General features: G+C 60.8%; 3 protein-coding genes across 4 annotated transcripts; all 3 read right to left on the bottom strand.

Moving 5' to 3' along the window:
• Positions 1-54: 54 nt before the first annotated feature.
• On the bottom strand, positions 55-1743 carry ERFE (erythroferrone). The gene is made up of 6 exons (XM_059822953.1): positions 1333-1743; positions 998-1165; positions 795-903; positions 631-721; positions 455-533; positions 55-153 (listed from the first exon to the last, which is right to left on the bottom strand). The coding sequence occupies exons 1-6, from the start codon at positions 1741-1743 to the stop codon at positions 55-57; spliced, it is 957 nt and encodes a 318-aa protein (XP_059678936.1).
• A 1796-nt stretch (positions 1744-3539) lies between these two features.
• KLHL30 (kelch like family member 30) lies at positions 3540-8379 on the bottom strand. 2 transcript variants are annotated; one of them, XM_059822686.1, is made up of 8 exons: positions 8353-8379; positions 6515-7354; positions 6256-6424; positions 5955-6041; positions 5571-5726; positions 5288-5476; positions 4566-4711; positions 3540-3975 (listed from the first exon to the last, which is right to left on the bottom strand). In XM_059822686.1, the coding sequence occupies exons 2-8, from the start codon at positions 7286-7288 to the stop codon at positions 3724-3726; spliced, it is 1773 nt and encodes a 590-aa protein (XP_059678669.1). In that variant the 5' UTR covers positions 7289-7354; positions 8353-8379; the 3' UTR covers positions 3540-3723. The 2 variants fall into 2 exon arrangements, with proteins under 2 accessions (XP_059678669.1, XP_059678670.1); XM_059822687.1 differs by lacking the exon at positions 8353-8379 and having other exon boundaries at positions 6515-7364.
• ESPNL (espin like) lies at positions 8220-9889 on the bottom strand. Its single transcript, XM_059822825.1, has 3 exons — positions 9515-9889; positions 9184-9455; positions 8220-9003 (listed from the first exon to the last, which is right to left on the bottom strand). Exons 1-3 carry the CDS (start codon positions 9887-9889, stop codon positions 8220-8222), a joined length of 1431 nt encoding a protein of 476 aa, XP_059678808.1.
• Between the last annotated feature and the right edge of the window lie 9906 nt (positions 9890-19795).

Genomic DNA, 19795 nt, shown 5'->3' with positions numbered 1-19795 from the left:
GGTCCGGCCACTCCTGGCACAGGTTCAGCTCCCTGTGTGGTGCCCAGCGCCTTTTCACACCCCCAGCAGAATGGCGCTGAAATCGGAGCCGCTTTGAACGGTGAGGGGAGAGCCTGCAGCGTTGTCCACGAAAACCGAGGCGTACTGCCCAGCCTGGAGGGAGAGAGGGCTTAACGGGGCTGGGCCGCCTCCTCCGTGCGCTGGGCATAGCCTGGCAGAGGAGAGAGCTCTCCCCTGAGCGCAGCAGCCGAGAGCTTTTCCCTTCTGGGAAAAGGATGACACAGGTAGGACAGCCCAGGGTATGTGCCGTAGTGTCCCAGCAGACCTCAGCCCTGAGCGTCCTCCGGGCTCGGAGCTGGGCTGAGAACCAGACTCGATGCCCAGCCCTGGAGCTGGGACTACGGAAGGCGCCTTCCTGCCCGACACAGCCCCCAGTGGAGCTGGCACCACTAACCTGCAGGTAAAGGACTCCGCTGACAGAGACAGTGAAAAGCTCACCCCTGCTGTCCAGCCGGAACACGGTCTCCAAATTGCTGCAGAAGAGGGAGTGTGGTGCAGGGCAGAGCGTGTCCCTCCTTCCTCCCTCCTGGCCCAGGGTCCCTCTCCCCTCCCAGCGTTGTCCTGCCCTACCTGTTGTGCTGGCAGCGGGACTGCACGCAGATCAGCACCCGCAGACGATTCCCCCTGCACAGTTGCCCCTTCCTCCGCTGCTCTCGGTGCACTGGGAGAGAGGGGTGGGTGAGAGCGGACCCCCACCTCCCCGGCGGGGCAGTGGGGGGTGCCTGAGGGCTCACCGATGTGCAGCGTGGCGGTGAAGGTGTAGTACCCCGCAAGGGGGGCCGTGTACTGTCCGCTGGTCAGATTCAGCCCCGAGCCGCGGTGGAACGTCCCCTCCCTCTCCGGCTGGGGATGGGGAAAGGCTTGGGTTAGGGAATGAGCCCCTGCCCCAGGGCAGGTGCCCCCGGGGACAGGAAGATGCTGCAGGCTGGGCACTCACGATGTAGTAGAGCCGCAGCTCCTGCTGCGCTCTTTCCTCGACAGAGATGTTTTCACGTGTCCGGCAGTGGAAGGCCGCTTCCACGCGACGATGGCACCCGGCCTGGGGGCTGCCTTTGCTGCTTTCCTCCTCTTCATGCCCTTCCCAGGCCTTCCTGCGTGTCTTCGCCTGTTCCTTCACCATGCCTAACCCAAAAAACGGACTAGGGCTTGGCTTTAGGAAGGAACCTCAGCTTTTCCCGGCCCTGTGATGATGAGCCCGTGCCTGGCTCTGCTGCCCACCCCTGCTGTCCCCTGCCCCAGGGTCCCCCCTTGCCCCCCACTTTCCTGCAGCACTCCCCAGGGCCGGTGGGTACCTCTCAGCAGGAGCTGCAGCTCCCTCAGCAGCTCTTCCACCGCGGCGGGGACAGGGGCAGCCCCCGGCCCACCCGCTTGCAAGGTAGCCTGGGCTGCTTTTCCCGGAGCCTGCACGGCTGCTGGGCCGGTTCCTGCCCCGTCCCGTCCCGTCCCCGTTCTGCCCCGGGCCCGGCTGCCGCTCGCCCGCCCGGGGCTCCCGGCCAGCAGCATCCACGCCTGCCGGGGGTCCACCCCGCCGGCCCGGGGGGCGGCAGCCCCCGGCCCTCCGCGTCCCTCCTCCCTCGTCCTCCCCACGACCGCTCCCGGGGCCGGCGGCTGTTCCCGGACCGCCCCGGGGGAGCCGGGCCCGGCGGCGCAGAGGAGCGCCAGGCACAGCTCCGGCAGCCGCATCCCGCCGCTGCTACCGGTGGGGCGGCCCCGGCCCCGCCTCGGGGCCCGCCCCGCTGCCGGGGCTCGGCCGGGGCAGCAGCTGCGGGAGAGGCCCCGCTCTCCCCACTGCGGGACGCGGGGACCCCCCGCCGCGTGTGTGTAAAACCCCGCGTGGCCCGTGGGGAGTAGCGCGGAGCGGTGGGAGCGGGGGGTGCTCCCCCCCCCCCCCTCCCCCGACCCGCGGAGCTCCTCGGTGTGTGTGTTTAACGCTTCACAAATGATACATAACGCAGAACGGATTAACCATCAAAGGACGCTGGCAGAGCTACGACATCCCGGCGCCAGCGGTGGGACCGGTCATCGGGGAAGTGTCGCCTTGTGATCTAGATGAGGGGATGTGATCTAGATGTGATCTAGTTGATATGGACGAGGGGATCGCGTCCTCCCTCAGCAAGTTTGCAGATGACACCAAGTTGGGCGGGAGTGTTGATCTGCACGAGGGTGGGAAGGCTGTGCAGAGGGATCTGGACAGGCTGGATCGATGGGCCGAGGGCAACTGTATGAGTTTCAACAAGGCCAAGTGCCGGGTCCTGCACTTGGGTCACAACAACCCCATGCAACGCTCCAGGCTTGGGGACGAGTGGCTGGAAAGCTGCCCGGCGGAAAAGGACCTGGGGGTGTTGGTCGACAGCCGACTGAAGATGAGCCAGCAGTGTGCCCAGGTGGCCAAGAAGGCCAACGGCATCCTGGCCTGGATCAGAAACAGTGTGGCCATCAGGAGCAGGGAGGTGATCGTCCCCCTGTACTCGGCGCTGGTGAGGCCACACCTTGAATCCCGTGTTCAGTTTTGGGCCCCTCACTCCAGGAAGGACATTGAGGTGCTGGAGCGTGTCCAGAGAAGGGCGACGGAGCTGGTGAGGGGTCTGGAGCACAAGTCTGATGAGGAGTGGCTGAGGGAGCTGGGGTTGTTCAGTCTGGAGAAGAGGAGGCTGAGGGGAGACCTCATCACTCTCTACAACTACCTGAAAGGGGGTTGCAGAGAGGTGGGTGTTGGTCTCTTCTCCCAAGTGACGAGTGACAGGACAAGAGGAAATGGCCTCAAGTTGCGCCAGGGGAGGTTCAGGCTGGATATTAGGAACAATTTCTTTACTGAGTGGTGAGACACTGGAAGAGGCTGCCCAGGGAGGTGGCGGAGTCACCATCACTAGAGGTGTTCAAGGAACATGTGGACGTGGCACTGTGGGACATGGTTTAGTGGGCATGGTGGGGTTGGGTTTATGGTTGGACTTGATGATCTTACAGGTCTTTTCCAACCTTAGTGATTCTGCGCTCGCCCCGTCCTGGGACATCCTCTGCCACCAGGTACCAGCAGAGACAGGGATGGGGCAGGAGGCACCACCCCACTCTGTCCCGGCACCAGGAGCCACCGGGGTGCCGGCTGCTTCACCATGAGCCTCAGGTCACTTCCCTGGGAGAGAAACAGGCCACTGTGCCACCCGAGGACGCAAAGCATCCAAAAGTTGGTTTATCTCCTGTCATTCTGCTCCCTGGGGCGCTGGAGCGGGTCCGACACATCAGTGTACGCCAGGGAGGTGCCAGAGAGCTTTGGGTGTCAGGAAAGAGAGATTCCCCAAGTCCCTGTCGTGTTTCCCCGTGCTGGATGTCAACGTGACAGGGAAAGGGGCCACGGCCACCAGGCAGCAATGCCACTCTCTGATGGGATGGGCCATACTTTGGGAGGCCTTGAAATACCCTAAAAGCTTTGGGGTTTTGGAGGGAGAAAAAGGCAGTTCTTAAAAAAAACAACAAACCCAAACTAAAAGAGAGCGTTAGCCAAAGCGTGTTTATAAGGAAAAGCGTTTTCGCTGTGGTGGCGAAGGGGGGGGGGAACACAGCAGAGGGGTTTCCATCTGCCCCCCTGCAGAGCTGAACCGGCAGCGGGGAGAGAGGCGAGAGGGGGAGAGCAGCTGCACGGGGCTACAGCCAGCGCTGCGGGCTCTCCTACCACCCATGGTCACCCTGGAAAGGCTCCGTCCACTTGGAGGTGTCCAGGAAGACGGAGGAGGAGCTGTGGAAGAGCCAGAGGCAGGGCAGGGAGCCCTCCCGCGTCCACAGGTCCTTGGCGCAGTCGTACACCTCCATCTCCACCCGGTAGTCCCCATCCATGCCCTTCCAGTGGCCGCCGGTGACGAAGAGCCGGTCGCCCAGCGGCACCATCCCGCCGTTCTCGTGGAGCGTGTGCAGGAGCTGCACCTGCGCGAGGGGCAGGGTGAGATGTGTGGGGACCCCCCCCCCGGGGACCTCCCGCTCCCACCGTGGAGGACGTCGACCCCCTGGGTGCGTCCCCCTGCCCCATCCTCTCTGCAAGGTTTGGGAGCCCCTTGGGGCCACGTCTTGCTTTGAGCAGCATCCCTGGGTTGTGCTTCTACGGGAGCAAGGTCGGGGGTGCTGCAGGGAGCGGGGGGTCTGGAGGGCGGAGGGGACAGGCAGAATTTTGTCTGACTGTGCAGGCATGAGCCCCGCACACCCCACAGGAGGGTGGTGCTGGAAAAGGGGGGTCCTGTGGGCTTCTGCAGCGTGAAGGCTGCTTAAAATCAGTAACTCAGTATGAAAGCCGTGCTCCTAGTGTGGGTGTGACAGGGGAGAAGGGAAGGAAGGACTGGGGCGTCCTCAGCTCCGTAGGGGTTAATAGAGGCAAGGGATGAGCGGGCAGGAGGGAGAGGGGGTGCTGGTACCCGGGCGGATATGGGGCGCAGAGGTATGGTTGTGGGGTGCCGGCAGGGAGTGAAGAGCTGCCCCACCTCCCCGGGAGCGTGATAGCACCCGGTCCCACGTCCCACTACCTTCTGCCAGATGTTGGCCTCCGGGTTGTACACGTGGACCTTCTTGGTGTTGTCCCCGATGAGGTAGATGAGCCCGTGAAGGGTGGCACAGCGCGGGGCCGAGAGGTACTTGGGGATGAAGGGGGACGTGATGACACTCCACAAATCTGCAAGGAGCAGCCATCAGCAGCGCGTCCCACCCTCGGCTCTTGATGCAGCTGCCAGTGACCCAAAAAAGCATTGCTGAGCCTGTGGCTATTTAAGGGGGAGTTTGAAAGGGAGGGGACAGAGCAGCCAGGCAGGGTGGCACCCGTGGTCCCCATCCCAGATGAGGCTCTTGCATAAAAAGAAGTGTTTTGGGGGGGATATTGTTTGTAGTGGTGGAGTGGGATGGGGGAGACTGCTGCGGGCTGCGCAGAGGCTGCCCGAGGAGGTGGCGTTGTCACAGGGGTTTGATTTCTTCTTAAGGCGGGCAGCCTCCCCCATCCCTCTGCCCTGGGGATCCCGCTCCACTGAAGTTCAGGTCCGGGCTGTGCTGGAGGTCTACGACTCAGGTCCGTGCTGCCGGCAGCCGTGCTCCTGGCTGGCCCCTGCGCCGCAGCCGTCGCCAGACCCCCTTAACACCTGGTTGTATCCCGCAGGACGGTGCCTGGCCGCACAGGATGTCACCTGCCTGGGGGTCCCCCTCAGTCCTGCTCCCCGGGAAGGCATTGGTGGGGCGCGGTGACAGGGCCAGCTCTCACCTTGGACAGGGTTGTACCGCTGCAGGGTGAGCGCGTTGTACTTGACGGCGCAGGAGCCCACCAGGTAGAGCTTGCCCAAGCAGCTGGCGGCCGCAAAATTGCTCACGTACTTGAGGGCTGGGCTGATGGCACACCAGCTCTTGTTATACGGGTCGTAGCGCTCCACCTCCACTGCGTCCACCGTGGTCCCTGCAGGGCGGCGGGACGCTGCAGCCACCCCGCTGCTCCGGGGCACCCACGGACCCCTGCCCCAGCAGCACCCGCGGGGTCTTCACGGCCTTACCCCCAATGACATAGATCTCGCCGTTGAGGACGGCGCTGGTGTGGTTTGTCCGGGCTCTCAGCATGGAAGCGATGGGCTTCCAGGCACCGTCCCTGGGGCAGAAGCGCCAAGCCTGCGTCGTGGACCACGTGTCATTCTGGGATCCCCGGGAGCCGCCTGGGGAGGGACGGGTCACGTGGGCCACCCCCTCCGAGTGCAGCCATCCCTGGCATCCCTCGCCAGCAGCCGGATCCGCTCCCAGGAGGGGAGCAAGGAGAGGGCTTTTCTCAGAGAGGAGGGCAGCCCCCAGCCCCACACCAGCTCCCCATGCCCACGTCTTTGTCCCCCTTCCTCCATCCCCGCTCCCTGGGGACCCCCACCCGCACCAGTAGCCCCGGCACCTACCTGTGACGTACACATCGTTGTTCAGAGCCACCAGGGAAAAGCCCCATTTGTTGTAATCGGGGAAGTCGGGCAGAGCCATCCATCGCCCTGAAACCCAGCGGAGGCAAGCGATGACCCCCGCCCCAACCAGCGATGACGCTTTTAAGCCGGCCGTGTTTCACTCTTCCCTCCCTCCCCCTCCCTCCCAGTGCCCCTCCTGACACCAGATCGTTTGGCAAGAGGTGGCTTTGGGGTAGATGGAGGGTTAACTAACGTGTGTGGGGGTGTGTGTGCTTGCCCCATCCCTGCCGTGGGTACTTACTGCTTTTGGGGTTGTAGAAGGCAAAGTTCCTGGGGGCAGCTGGCATCTCCAGCCCCCCATCCTCATCCTCGCTCTCCTCCAGCACGCGGCCGCCAACCACCACCAGCACCTCCTCCAGCTTCTGCGGTGGGGTCGGGGGGTTCTTCCGGGCACCGGCATCGCTCTGCCCCTGACAGAGAGGCGGGGACAGGACTGTCAGGCTCCGTGCTGAGCCTCCCCCCTGGCTCAGGGGGTGGGATTTGGGGCAGGAGGTACCCACCGTGGCGCGGGATCGGGCGACGAGGGCCTTGCTGGCATCCGAATCACGGACGAGGGGCTCGGTGGCAAGCAGGTTCTGCAGGTACTGGTCGGGCAGCGAGACGAGGTGGGCCAACTCCAGCAGCTCGGGCAGGAACTGGGCTCGGGGCCCCGGGTCATGGCGTACCCAGCGCAGCACAGCCTCGGCCAGGCTCTGCTCCTCCTGCACCTGCAGCTGGTCATTGGAGAGGTAGACGGCCAACCTCTCCTTGGAGAGCTGGAGGAACTCCTCCTGCTGAGAGACAGCTTCAAAGTTCTCCTGCAAGAAAGACCAGGCCTTGGAGGAGACCTCGGGGCAGCCGTGGCTCTCACCGAACTCGTAGATACCTAGGCAGTTGGTGGCATCCATCTGCTGCCGGAGGTAGCGGCTGCAGACCTTCTGGATAGTGGGAAAATGGAGCTGGCTGGAGGTCCGCATCAGCCCCTCCACGTTGCCCTGGTTGATGGTGACCTTCCCCGTGTAGGCGAAGTCGAGCAGCGTCTCCAGCGCGCCGGGGTCCACCTCCTTCAGCTCCACCCGCGCTGCGATGCTCTCGGCAAAGTCGCCGGAGAACATGGCGTGGAAGTAGTGGCTGCAGAGGGCCAGGACGCCGCGGTGGCAGGGGAACTCCCGCCCGCCCACCACCAGCGTCACATCGGCCAGTTTGGGGTTGGCGCGCAGCCGCTGCAGCCCCTCCAGCACGCCCTGGGCGTGCGAAGGCAGGCAGAAGTCAAAGTCGTCCACGTTCCTCACCATGGCGCTGGGGATGGCCGCGGGGCCTTGTCGGCCAACAGAGCCGAGTGGAGCGTGGCGAGGGTGTCCCTGCCGGGAAAAGGAGATGACATCTCCCTCTTTCCCCCCACCCACCCAGCACAACCGCACCTTCCCCACGCCTGATTTACAGGCACCAGCAAGGGCAGGAGAAGCGCTCCCTCCAAGCCCCCCACTTCCACTGGTGGCCGTGATTTCTCCTCCCCGCGCTCCGAGCTGTCCCGTCGCAGCTGTCACCGATTTTTTCGGGGCTGGGGGTGGTTTTGGGGCTGGACTGAGCCCCTCTCCGGTTCTCCCCCTCCCTCCCGCTCTCACCTGGGCTTTGCAGCCCTCCGGCCGGCCCGCCGGGAGGGAAGTGGCCGCGGTCCCGGCAGTGGGGAGGGACACCCCGGCGCGACACGGGAACCAGCCGGGACGGCGTTGGGAGGGGGGGGGGCTATTTTTAGGCGGCGCTGGGACACCGCTCCCTGCTCTTAAAGGCACCGCACAGTGCCGCTGCCCGCTGCTGCCCATCCCCGTCGCCCCGCGGCTTTGCTGCTTTTTGGGAAGCATCCCTCGACGGCCAGCCAGGCACCGCCAGCCTGGGGGAAAAGGCTCCCCCCAGCATTCCTCCCTCCCTCATCGGTCGCCGGGGGTCCCCGCCGTGTCCCTCCTCCCTCCCCCCCGGCTGTGCCTGGCCGACGCCGAGTGTTAAATATAGACTGTTATCTCACTCCTCAGCGGCCGCAAATAAACGGCGGCCGCGGGGAGCCGGGGGCCAAGACACCCATCCTGGGGGTTGCGGGGGGGACCCTCAGCCCAAAAGCTTTCCCCACGGCCCCGAGAAGCCTCGCTCAGCTGGGACAGAACGGAAAAAGCGTTTATTGCGGCCCGCGGCTTGGCGCAGCCCTCCACCCCCCTCCCGCGCCGTCGGGCATCACCCCTCCGGCCCGAAGAGTTCGGCCTCCCGCTCCTTCCAGAAGGCGAAGCTGCGGTCGATGTAGCGGCAGATCTCTTCTCCCTCCACCCCGGCTCCCCCCCGGGCCGAATTTTGGGGGGTTCCGAAATACCTCGCCTTGATGTCGTCGAAGCCGTCCCGCCAGCCCCGCCGGCCGGCGGCGATCTCGTCGGTGACGGCGCGGTGGAAGGCGCGCACCGCCCGCCAGCCGTGCCGGCCCAGCTGCTCGAAGAGCTCGAAGCAGAGGAGGTGGCGGCCGCGGCGCTCCTCGGGGGACAACTCCTGCTCCAGGATGCGGAAATAGCCCAACATGAAGAGCTCCAGCGACAGGCTCTCGTAGTCGGCCGGTCCCCCCCCGGCTCTGGCTACGAACTGCTCCGGGGAAAGCGGGGCACGGCCGGCGGCGGGGGGTGGCGGAGGGTGGCGGGAGGCGGCGTCCCGCCAGCCGCCCAGAAGCCGCTGGATGGCCGCCCGCTGCCGCGCTAGCCGGGCCGCCCCCCCCTCCGCGGTCCCCGCTGCCTCCCGGGGGGCCCCGACGGCCGGCGGGGGGGGCCCGTAGGCGGACCGTCTCCAGTGGCTCAGGAAGAGCATCACGATCCGCTCCTTCCTCAGGCTGCCCCATTCCGGCCCCGGGGAGCCGCCGCCGCCGTCGGAATCCACCTCCTCGCAGCCGATGCCCGAGTCGCTGGCGGCCTCCGCCCCGCTCCCCCCGGCCGCCTTCCCCTCCGCCGCCCCCCGCGCGGGCTCGAAGGCGCGGCGGAGGCTGCGGACGCACACCCCGCACTGCCGGATCTCCCGCTGCGCCAGCTCGCCCGCCGGCTCCCGGGGCTGCCCGCCGGCGGGGGGAGCGGCGGCGGCGGCGGGGGGGGGCGCTCCCCGCGCCCCCTCGACGTGGGCCAGCAGCGCGGTCAGGCTGCTGACGGCTCCGGCCAGACGGCCGCACCAGAGGGGCAGCGGCTGCCCGGGGGCGGGCGGGGGGCTGCGCACGCTAACGCGGAGCAGCGGGACGGGCAGGAGGGCGCGCAACTCCCGCGCCAGGCGCCGCAGCTCACCCTGGTACGCCTCTCCCCGCCGCCGCAGCCGCAGGCTCTCCACCGCCCGCTCCAGCTGCCGTAGGTCCGCCTCGGTCAGCAGCTCCCCGAAGGGGCCCAGCACGGCCTGGCGGGAGGGCGAGAAGCGCCAGGACCCCGCGTCCTGCGGAGAGGGACCGTCAGCCTCCCCCCGGGGCCGCCGGCGTGTGTGTGTGTCCCCCCCCGCCCCGACCCCGGGGCCACCCCGGGGCCGCCCCGTACCTGCCCGCCCGCCGCCTCCTCGTCCGCCAGCCCGGCCCGCAGCCGTCGCACCATCACCTGCCGCTTCCACTCGGGGATGGGGCGGCCCCGCTCGTCGTGCGTGGGCACCAGCGAGTCCGCGTCTGCCTCCGCGGGGTCCGGCCCGGGAGGGTCCACCGGTTCGGCCGCCCCATCCTGCGCGGGCAGAGTCACGGGGGGCTCGGGGGGGGGGGGGGGGGGGCAGTCGAAGGGACGGGCCGGGGGCTGCGGGCGGTGCAGGCGACCTACCGAGTGGGCGAAGAAGGGCGCGGGGATCCTGGCCCGCTGCGGGGGCTTGCGGCGTTTCAGCTCCGCCGGCACCGACCCGCTGGGCTCCATCCCCCGCTGGGCCGGGTGGCTGCGGGGGGAGAGGCGCGGGCCCCCTCCTGGAGGAGGGCAGGCAAGGGGAGATGGGCCCCCGACACCCCCAGGGGCCCCCACGCGTGACCGGGTGAGAGGTACCCCGTGAGGATGCCCGGCACATCACCCCGGTCCTTGAGGGGAACCCTCCCCGGGAAAGACCCACGGGCGGGCGTTTTCCTCAAGAAGACGGGACGCAGCTGCAGAGCCCCCGCTGCCCCCTCTCCCCCCGGGGGGGTCACCGCGACCCCCTTGCAGCCGGGGACCGAGCCCGGCGCTGCTCCCGGCACCACCGGCCCTTCTCCGGGCACCCCATGCCCCTGGCCCAGCCGCCCCACTCCCCGGGGGGCTCCAGGCTGCCTTTTCCCGGGGGATGGGGGGGCCAGGAGCCCCAACCCCAGCGGGGCCTTACCTGCTGTGGGGGGCTGAGCCGGCCGCCGGGGACAGGAGACACCCCGGAGCCCCCCGCCGAGTGCAGGGGATCGGGTCCTGCCCGGGCAACCCCCAAAGGTGGGTGCAGCTGCACCCCCAAAGTCCCCACGCAGGGAGCTACGTGCGCTATGGGACGGGAGGGGAGAGCGGAGGGGTCGGGCAGCCCTGGCCGGGCAGGGGCCACGGCTGCAGCGCTGGGGCAGGGCAGAGCGGAGCGGAGTGAGCACCGCATTAATATTTGACAGGGGCATCGAGTGGCAGCACTGGCGCTCAGTGGGTGGCACCAGCGCCAGTCCTGGAAAGACCAGCTCGGTGGCTTGGCTCCAAACCTCATCCCACTCCTTGGGCTAGCGGAGAATGGCCGAAGCTGGTCACAGTGCATGCCCCCACACACGGCCGTGTGCTTTCGGGGACACAGGAAGCGTTTTGCGCTGGCTGGCGCAGAGGGCAGGTACCGGCAGTGGGGGATCTTCGGCAGAGGGACCTGCCGCACCTCCCCAGAGACATCTCTTAACGATATTCAGCCGCGTTTGCGTTCCTTCACTCCGCCGCCACCCATTCTCCATGGCCAGGATGGATTAGTGGGGCTCGCTTATGCCTGAGAAATTCCATCGAGGGGCTGGGATAGAACCAAGAAGCCTTTAAACACTGATCGCCCGGCGAGGCTCCCTTACAGATTCAGCCTTTTCATCCCTCCGTGGCCCCCGCGTGGGCTGACGCCCGGCACAGAGCGGCTCTTGCGGGGGGATGAGCCGACAGCACCCTGCAATACAGCCGCAGCGCCAGGGCGGGTTACGCTGTGCTGGCAGCAGCGCGGCGCCCTGCAATATTGATGGGGATGTGGCATGAAACACAGGAACGTGGCTTGGTGCCGGAGGTGCCCTGTGTCTCACGTTAAGCAGATAGATGTTGCGAGCTGTGACATGAGCCGCACGTGAGCCCGCTCCCGTCTTGTTACTGGCATGGCGGGCGAGGGCCGGAGCTTTACTAGCTACTGGGCCAAGGGAGGATTTTGGTGAAAGCCCTGTGAGGGTTGTATCTTCCTCCAGGTACCAGAAAGCCGCTCGCAAACCTCCTGCCTGGTGCTCTGCTGGAGTGCCGGGGAAGGACTGAAAGGGCCACCTCGATGCCTGGCGTGGCCTGGGACCTCCTCTGAGGAGAGGATGCCGCTCGGAGGGAGCCTTTGGGAAGTGCCAAAGAGCCACATCCCACTTGCCACCATTTTCCAATTTAATTCTCTGTGAGATTTTCGTCTTTGCATCCATCCCCGGGGCCCAGAAGGTGCTGAGAGGCCATGGCCGCCCCGAGCAGCCTCACCCCACGCTCGGCTGCCCTTGCTGGGGCAGGCACGGCCCCCAAAGCTCTCCACACCGATGTCTGGGTCCGCTCACTGGGAAGGAAGGTCTGCCAAGGCGGCAGGCAGGTCTGGGCAGCAGCTCAGCCCCAGCGCCGGGAGCTCCCCAGCCACCCCGTGCATGGGAGGGGATGGAGCGGGGTGGCAGGGAGGGCCTGGCACCCTTCGGGGCACGCTGCCACCGCACAGCTCTCGGGGATGCCCCGGAGTGCTCCCCAGCTGCGGGGGAGCGGGGAAGAGCTCCGGCTTTCCCTGAAGAAGAGACTCCCTACACACGAGGCACATCCCGGCTGGGGCCGCTTCTCCCGCAGGCAGCACCCGCAGGTGCCCTTCGGCAGGCGGCTGTGCCAGGGCTGCCTCCCCCAGCCCGGAGAGCCTCCCCGCGGGATCGCAGCCCTCCGCAGCACGGGGGTGTGCGGGACCAGGGGAGGAGAGGAGGGTCTCCCCCAAACCTCCATCTCTGCCTCTTTCCCCGCCCTGGCCTTCAGGAGAGCAGAGAGTGGCCCCTTCAGGGATCTGCTTGGAAGAGCCCCAGGGGACTCTCCCTTCCCCTCTCCCTTCCCCTTCTGGGGTGCATCCCCACAGGGGTGACCAAAGCTGCACGGAAGAAACCAGCAATGGCCCCTCTCCTCCAGCTCCGACATCCACCTTCCTCCCTCTCTACCAGTTCTTGAGCCGTATCCCACCCTCTCCTCAAGTCCCACAGCCATATCCTTCCTTCTCCCCCAGGTCCCAGGGCCATATCCCACGTCCCCGATCCAGCAGCAATGAGCAAACCGGCACGGAAGAAACCAGGCGAGGCCCCTCTCACCATCCCCAGGGTTTTTATTCCAGAGGGACCCCGGGGGGCCAAGACGCTCACAAGCGGAGCCAGGGGAGGCGGCGCGTGTGGTCCCCTGAGCCCGGCTCTTCCTCCCGGACCCTGCGCAGCCACGATGGGTCTTCGCTCGTCTCCGGGGGGTAGCGGAGCCGGCTGCGCCCATCACTGTCCCATGGCCCGGACAGGCTCCGGACACGCTGGCGGAGCAGGGCAGGGCTGCGCTCCCCACCCTCAGCAGAGAGACTCCGGCACCGGGGACCTCCAGGGCCCCACTGCTGCTGCTGCTGCCGCCGCCCCTGCGGCCATGGCCACGGCCCCGTGTAGGGATGGAGGCGGCCGCGGTGACGGCGGGCCACCCCACCGTGGGCATCCTCCAGCTGCAGGCGGCGGATGGCCATGATGGGCTGCCGGCAGAGCGGGCAGGTGGCAGCGACGGCGGTGGCAGCCCAGCGCTGGATGCAGGCATGGCAGAACGCATGCCAGCACGGGGCCACGCCAGCGGGCTCTTCAGGGGGCCCCAAGCGGATGGGGCAGGTGTCCCCCACCCGGGGGATCCTGGCGGCTCCCGGCTCCGCCGGCTCCTGCCCGGAGGCCTCCATTGCTGCTGCTGGCACTCGCTGTCCTGGCAGCTGCTGGCGGGACTTGATGGGTGCCACTGGCGGGACTCAAAGGCTCGCGTTCCGCAGGTGGGACTCGGTGGCTCCTTGGCTGCTGGAAGGTCACAACGTCTGGCGTGCTGTTGGCAGGACTCGATGGCTCGGGCGCTGCGCACAGGACTCGACGTCTCGTGTGCCACTGGCAGTAAGTGACGCTGGCGTGTATTCTTGCCCACTGCAAGTGACGTCATGGGGTGACTGTGACTCTCCGGTGACATCACAGGGCTCCCGGGGGCGCACGGTGGGGCGCAGCCAGGAGCTCCCCCAGCCTCAGAGACAAACCCTGTGATGCAAAGCCCACCTGGCAGCGTGCTTCTCGCCTCCTCCGCGTTTGCTCGGGCCCCTTTCAGGCGGTCCCTCTTGCGGGGGGGTTGTTGTGCCAGCGTCACACACTCACAGAGCGGTTGGGGTTGGCAGGGACCTGCGGAGCTCATCTGCTCCCAGCCCCTGCTGCAGGAGGGCCACCCTCAGCCGCATGGACCCTGGGCACCACTGAAAAGAGCCAGGCTCCACCTTCTTTGCACGCTCCCTTCAGATATTTAGAGAGATACGCAGAAGATCCCCGAGCCTTCTCTCCTCCGGGCTGAGCAGTGCCAGCTCTCTCAGCCCCTCCTCCCTGGAGAGATGCTCCAGTGCCTTGCCCATCTTGGCGGCCCTTCGATGGACTCTCTCCGGTCTGTCCCTGTCTCTCTTGTCCTGGGGAGCCCGGCACTGGACACAGCCCGCCAGGGCTGGCCTCACCACTGCTGCTCCCCTCCCTCGACCTGCTGGCAGTGCTCCTCCCCGTGCAGCCCAGGACACCACCAGCCGCCTTTGCTGGCTCAAGTGCAACGGGGTGTCCACCAGCACCACCAGGACCACCTCTGCAGAGCTGCTTTCCAGCCGGCCGCTCCCAGCATGTCCTGGTGCCTGGTGCTGTTCCTCCCCAGGGGCAGGATTTTGCATGTCCCTTGGCTGAAGTTCCGGAGGTTCCCTCAGCCCCTTTGTCCAACCTGTCGAGGTCGGTCTGGGTGGCAGCGCCATCTCCTGCTGTCTCAGCCGCTGCCCCCAGCTCTGTATAGAACCACAGCTGAGTTTGTTGCTTTGGTTTTTCCATTTTAAACAGCAAATAAAAGCAGAGGCAGGACATCAAGGGAAAGAGGGTTGCATGCCTCCCGTTTCTTTCTCTTGCAAAAACCTGCTTAGTTTTTACTTCTAGTCGACCCTGCAGAGCAGCCAGTGGGAGAGTGCTGAAGTCTGGGAGCATCCCCTGGGTGCATGACCATGCCCTCGCAGAAGCGCTGCTCCTGAAATCACAGAGCCTTTCTTAGTTGAGAGAAGAAAGTAAGCGGGACTGGGAATGGATTTCTATTTTTGTCTACAAACGGTGCTTGGGGAGTGCATTTGCCCACACAGCGCCAGAACCCACAATGCACTAAAGGAGGCCAGGAGGGAGCTAGTCAGGGTACCCCCAGGGAAGAGAAGAAACATCTGGATGAGGAATGACCCCACCGTCCCAGCAGTCAGGGAACTGGCTGCAGCCCCAGCCCTGCTGGTCCCCACTCTCTGCTAAAGGCTGTGTGTGAAGCAGGAGCTCAAAAGCCACCCCAAGAGCAAAGAGCGGAGGGACATTTCTGTGCGTGCGAGAGGTGCCCAGCTGAAAAGCTTCAGCAATGCGGCACTTGGATGCCTAACGCTGCCGCCTCGCCATTTCTTACGGGGAAGAATGCCGAGTTTTGTAGTGAACTTGGCTACCTAAATAATAAGTGGCAGCAACCATTAGGCTAGTCAAAATGCTAGTGTAAAACTTTTAAAGGGCAAAATATCTGCAGGACTTGTAAATCCTGCCCGTGAATTATAAGGAAATATCCAGCCACTTTTCTAAGAACTTTACAACACTTTGTCAGTAATCTGCTGCTTCTCTTTTGAACTATTGTGTAAAAATCGCTTATGTCAAAACATCTGTTCAAACAGAGAGTCAAACAAAGTTGGTGCCAAGAATTAGAGAAAGGAAGGTGAAAATAACACCCCATTGTAAGTACCAGCCCCATGTCATTAGTGCTGGAGACTGCTGAGGCCATAAACACACAAACCAACACCACCCCCCCTCCCACTACACACTCTACACTTGCGTTAAAGCTGGACAAGAATAAATTCATTTGCAACTTTTCTATTTCCCCAGCACTAGTATTATCTTCAATGTCCATTTTCTTCCTGCATCAACACAGCCCAGGGATCTGGCAGACTCTGCAGCAACAGGAGGAGAAGCTGCCGCTTGAATTGGCATTCCACTGGGCTTCAGGTTCCTCTTTCTCACAAAACCAGATCACTAGAACATCAGGCAAGTGTCTCATACTTATTCCAGACCACCGTCTCCGCAAGGGCCTGCTCTTCTCTGGTCCTTACTTCTACCTTGAAAGGAGATAAAGAAGCAGCTACAGAAGCTCACCCACTCCTTGGCTTCTCTTCCACTGGGAAGAAGTTAAGGAAATAGAACAGCCTCGGAAGCTCTTCCTTCTTCAAGAAGGAGAGTCAGTACAGCAGAACTGCCCAGGTAGCTTCTTCTGCAGTATTTGAGAGATAGATTTAACAACTCTGCCCACAACAGGGTGACAGTCCTCCTGTGTCTTCAATGTTATGCTTGCTAGAGGATACACTAAACTATTCTCTAGTTTACTGCTTGTAGGACAAAACTAACTGTAGTCCAGGCAACACACAGATACAGCTGTTAACCTAATGATATAAAGCTCATAGCCAATAGCTGCTGATAAGGGAAACTGTCCTGTGAGGGCCTCCTGCATCATGAGTCCTGTTGTTCCAGGCAACCCTGCAACAGAGCTGCTTCTCTAAACCAAGTTCCACACTGCAACCAGCTGGTTTCGTGCCACTTTACAGGAAAAAATTGTTCCAAAGTCAACCAACCGTTAGGTAGGAGCCTTCTAACTTGCCAACAGATGTGTCTTCATACTTGCGTGCACCTGCACACTCTTGGGTCCTCTCTTACCAGTTCCTTTCACTACGCCTCTTCCATTCTCGGTTATCCCTAGTGCTCTATGGTCCACAGTCCTGCATTCATTTCACTCAGCTAAGCATTCCAATAAACACAACTACCTTCTCTTCATTAATTGGATCACCGTTCCCCCTAACACCTTAACAGCTCTTCTCCTCATTTACTCTTATTCTACTTCAACTCTTGCAACCAGGTTACCAAAACTTGCACTCCATATCCAAGGTGAGATTCCCTGAGACCTTAATACAACTGCCCTAATTCTTCCCACTTTACGGTAAGAGCATCGCCTAGATTCAGTGAGGAACTTGTTCTCATTTGAGGTCATCATACTGACTGCATAGACGCCTCCACTTCAGGAGCAAAGATGCTCAAACCCAGCTCAACTCTTTCCCTAAGTTCCTACGTTTTCATTGAAAAATTGCGTGATGAGAGATGTTCCCATCCCAACAATTTGTTGGCTCACTTGGTTCCGCTAGCAGAATTATCTGCATTTATGCCTGCAGAGCTCCTGCTCAGACAAAGACCTTTCCCATCTCCCTCAGGCTATAGCCATAGGTAGTGATAGTAACCCTGGTGCTCAACTAAGTTGCTTTCGTTAAGAGCACAGCTGTCCCAGGCTCACCGCATAGCCAACAGACACGTTCGGTGGGCAGCGTGACGACAACATTTTGTGCTGTGGGACAGGAGGATGGACTGGCTGACACGGGACAGCATGCAAACTGCTTTGTGTTGGACCCAGTGGGAGGAAAATAAACACCCTTCTTTCCTAAGGAGGCACTACCAGATAACTATTCACGATGGAGGCAATAACGGGCTAGGGGCTTGGCACCCGTTTCTGCCTGTGGTCAAGGAAGGGAAAGGATTAGCCTCAGGGACGTTAACTAACACGCTGAACCCTGCTACTCTACTGCCTTTACCTGGGGAAGGAACTCCACGTCACGATGGTGTAGTAACGACAGGTGAAGCTGAAAAGACTCGGGAAGATTTAAGAGATGCACCGTTTCTAGATCCCCACCTGGAACTATTTGTAGACGGGTCCTTGCATTACCTGAATGGCAACCGGCTTATGGGTTATTCAGTAACTCCTGTCAATGAAGTAGCGGAGGCTTCACCACTCAGTCCGAAGCTGAGCGCACAAGCAGCAGAATTAATTGCATTAACGGTATATAAATACTTAAAATACAATCAGGCCCAGGCACAGCCAATACAACCAGTACCTCTAGCAGGGGCTCTGCACCCCTTCAAGCCAGGGAATTACGTTTGGGTAAGAGTACACAAAAGAAAGGATAACTTATCTCCTTGGTGGGAGGAACCATTTTTGGTATTGCTAACCTTTCTCAGCAGTAAAGATGGAAGAAAAAAAAATCCATCGCTCCCACCTGAAAGCAGCGACTGCTCTAGGATTGGAACCAGGAAACCCTCCTGCCACCGAGGGAACATCCACTGCTGCAGAGACTGATTCACCCGCAGTCAGGAACCTACACAGAGCTGGTGGATGGGCCGTGGACTCGCTAACCTTGTGTAAAATTTCAACAACAGGGAAGGAGAAAGGAATATGATACTTAGGGATTGCACATGGACTGAACTGTATCCTTACTTAAAGGTGGGGTGTCATCAAGAGATGAGTGTCTTTGTTACAGTATGCTGGTTTTTCTTACCAATACTAGGTTAAAATCCCTTAGAAGAAACCTGTTCTAATGAGATGTCGCATTGTAGATTTGCTCTGGGATTCAGTTTATCGGGCTGTGCAAACTCCAAAACAATGTGGATGTTTGCAGATAATTTAACCTGGTATTCTGTAGGAAGCTATAATCAAACGCAAGATAATTGTCACATTTGGTTTCCACTACAGGCCTATGGGATCCTGATCGGTCTGTGGCGGCAACAAACACCTGGACGTGTGGCAGCTGTTGGGGATGGGGTAGAAAAAGAGTGACAGCTTGTTTGCTCTGGGCTTAGTTGGATCAGAGCCCCAGGCAGTAAACTGTGTGTCTGGTTGCCTCCCCACAGAAAGTGGGTTCTGTAGCCAAGAGGAAAACTCTCAGCTCCTGTGCTTGCCTGGGCTTTATACTGCACGGGAGGCCGGCACAGTTCTTCGTAGAACTGGTCACCATTGCAACTTTCGGTATAACAAACTCCTGTTTTAAAACATAATCAGAGTGGTATCTGACGACTTGAATGGCATGCTGTTGTTCAGTTTTTCTTCTAGTTTATAAATCCATCAAACTTTCTTTAACTGCTACTTGAAACGCTGCCTTTCAGCTGAGAGATTAAATGTGGTTTCTCCTAGCGCAAGTAAAGGAGAGCTCCTTGTGTGAATCGAATCCCTATTAACATGGTATGTCCATTTTAGGATCTAGCCCCTACGGAAACCAGTAGAAAGCTAAAACAGTGTTCTTAAAAGGAGCTGTACCTTAGAGAAGAGAATCATTGCCTGTTTTCTTGTGTGTGAATTGAATGCTAATTATATGTTACGACACATACATTGGTATGTGTTGGTATCTAGAGATAGCATTGAAGGGTATCTCCTTTTATGTTAGAAGCTGTTGTGACATTGGGAAGAACTGCAGCAGGCTATAGCTCAACGCAAGATGAACAAGAGCAAGGACAAAAGAAAAAGGACAGATTAATCACAATTAGTGCAGGGAACTAACAGTCACTCTGCACTGGCTGCCCAGTTCTTGCTGCAAATAACAAAATCTAGTGGTAGTGAAATTTTCCATGTTAAATGTTGAGAAGAGATTTCTGCTGTTCTCTTGCTTGTAGAATTAAGGTGAGTGCAGAAAGCTGGGTGTGGAACACTTTGGTGTCTACGATGGGCCCAAATGTCCATCTAAATAAGTTATTGATCAGAAGGCAAAGCTACTCGCTTTGGAGGAAGGTCAATGAATGTCTGCGCCCACCTTATTGAATGACTTGCCCAAAGGGTGGGTAGACTTGTTCTCTAACGTGCAGGCAGTTCATGTTTGGCCTATACCCTTAAGCAGAAGGATTAAGATCTCTTATGAATGTTTCGCCCTATCTAATATAAATGGCGTCCTAATTTCTCAGAATTATCTCTTTTGTTTTGGTTTTTTTTTTAGACCTGCTAAGCTACTATCCTCAATACCTTATGCCCATGAATCCCTGAGAAAGATGAGAAAAGTCTCTGGTCCCTGACTGAATAAGCATAACTTCAGGAACCAAGTTGCTGGTCCAGATGCCATACTTCCCATCCATTTAGAGTTTTTTCTTTTCATGTGAAGGGCTTGTAATATAATTACATAAAGCATATCTGGAATGCTTTAAAAGTCAGGCTTTTAGCTCTTAGGAGGAATAATTGGAATGTGTTTATTTAGAAATATTTTTATTTTGGACCAGAGAATTCTATTTATGTTAGATTTCCTAGCAGTCTAATGGAAAAGCCTCTTTTGGAATCCAACAGTCCTAGTTCTGTTCTCATAAATAGTAAGTGAGTGTCCCATTTCCTTGAACAATTGCATTGCTGTGGGACTTTTCACTATGGCAAAATAGACAGGGGAGACTCTAATCATGAAAGGAGATTTTTCAGGTGGAGATCTGGCTTGGGAAAGCAAGCTATTTTCCAGGTTTAACTTCTGCCAGCCTAGGTTTAGGGTAGCTTTCTTTCGGAAAG

This window comes from Gavia stellata, chromosome 11 (genome assembly GCF_030936135.1).
Source record: "Gavia stellata isolate bGavSte3 chromosome 11, bGavSte3.hap2, whole genome shotgun sequence".
Classification (NCBI taxonomy): Eukaryota; Metazoa; Chordata; class Aves; order Gaviiformes; family Gaviidae; genus Gavia; species Gavia stellata.
The sequence above is the reverse complement of the archived record's forward strand: the minus strand, read 5'-3'. Positions and strand labels throughout refer to the sequence as shown.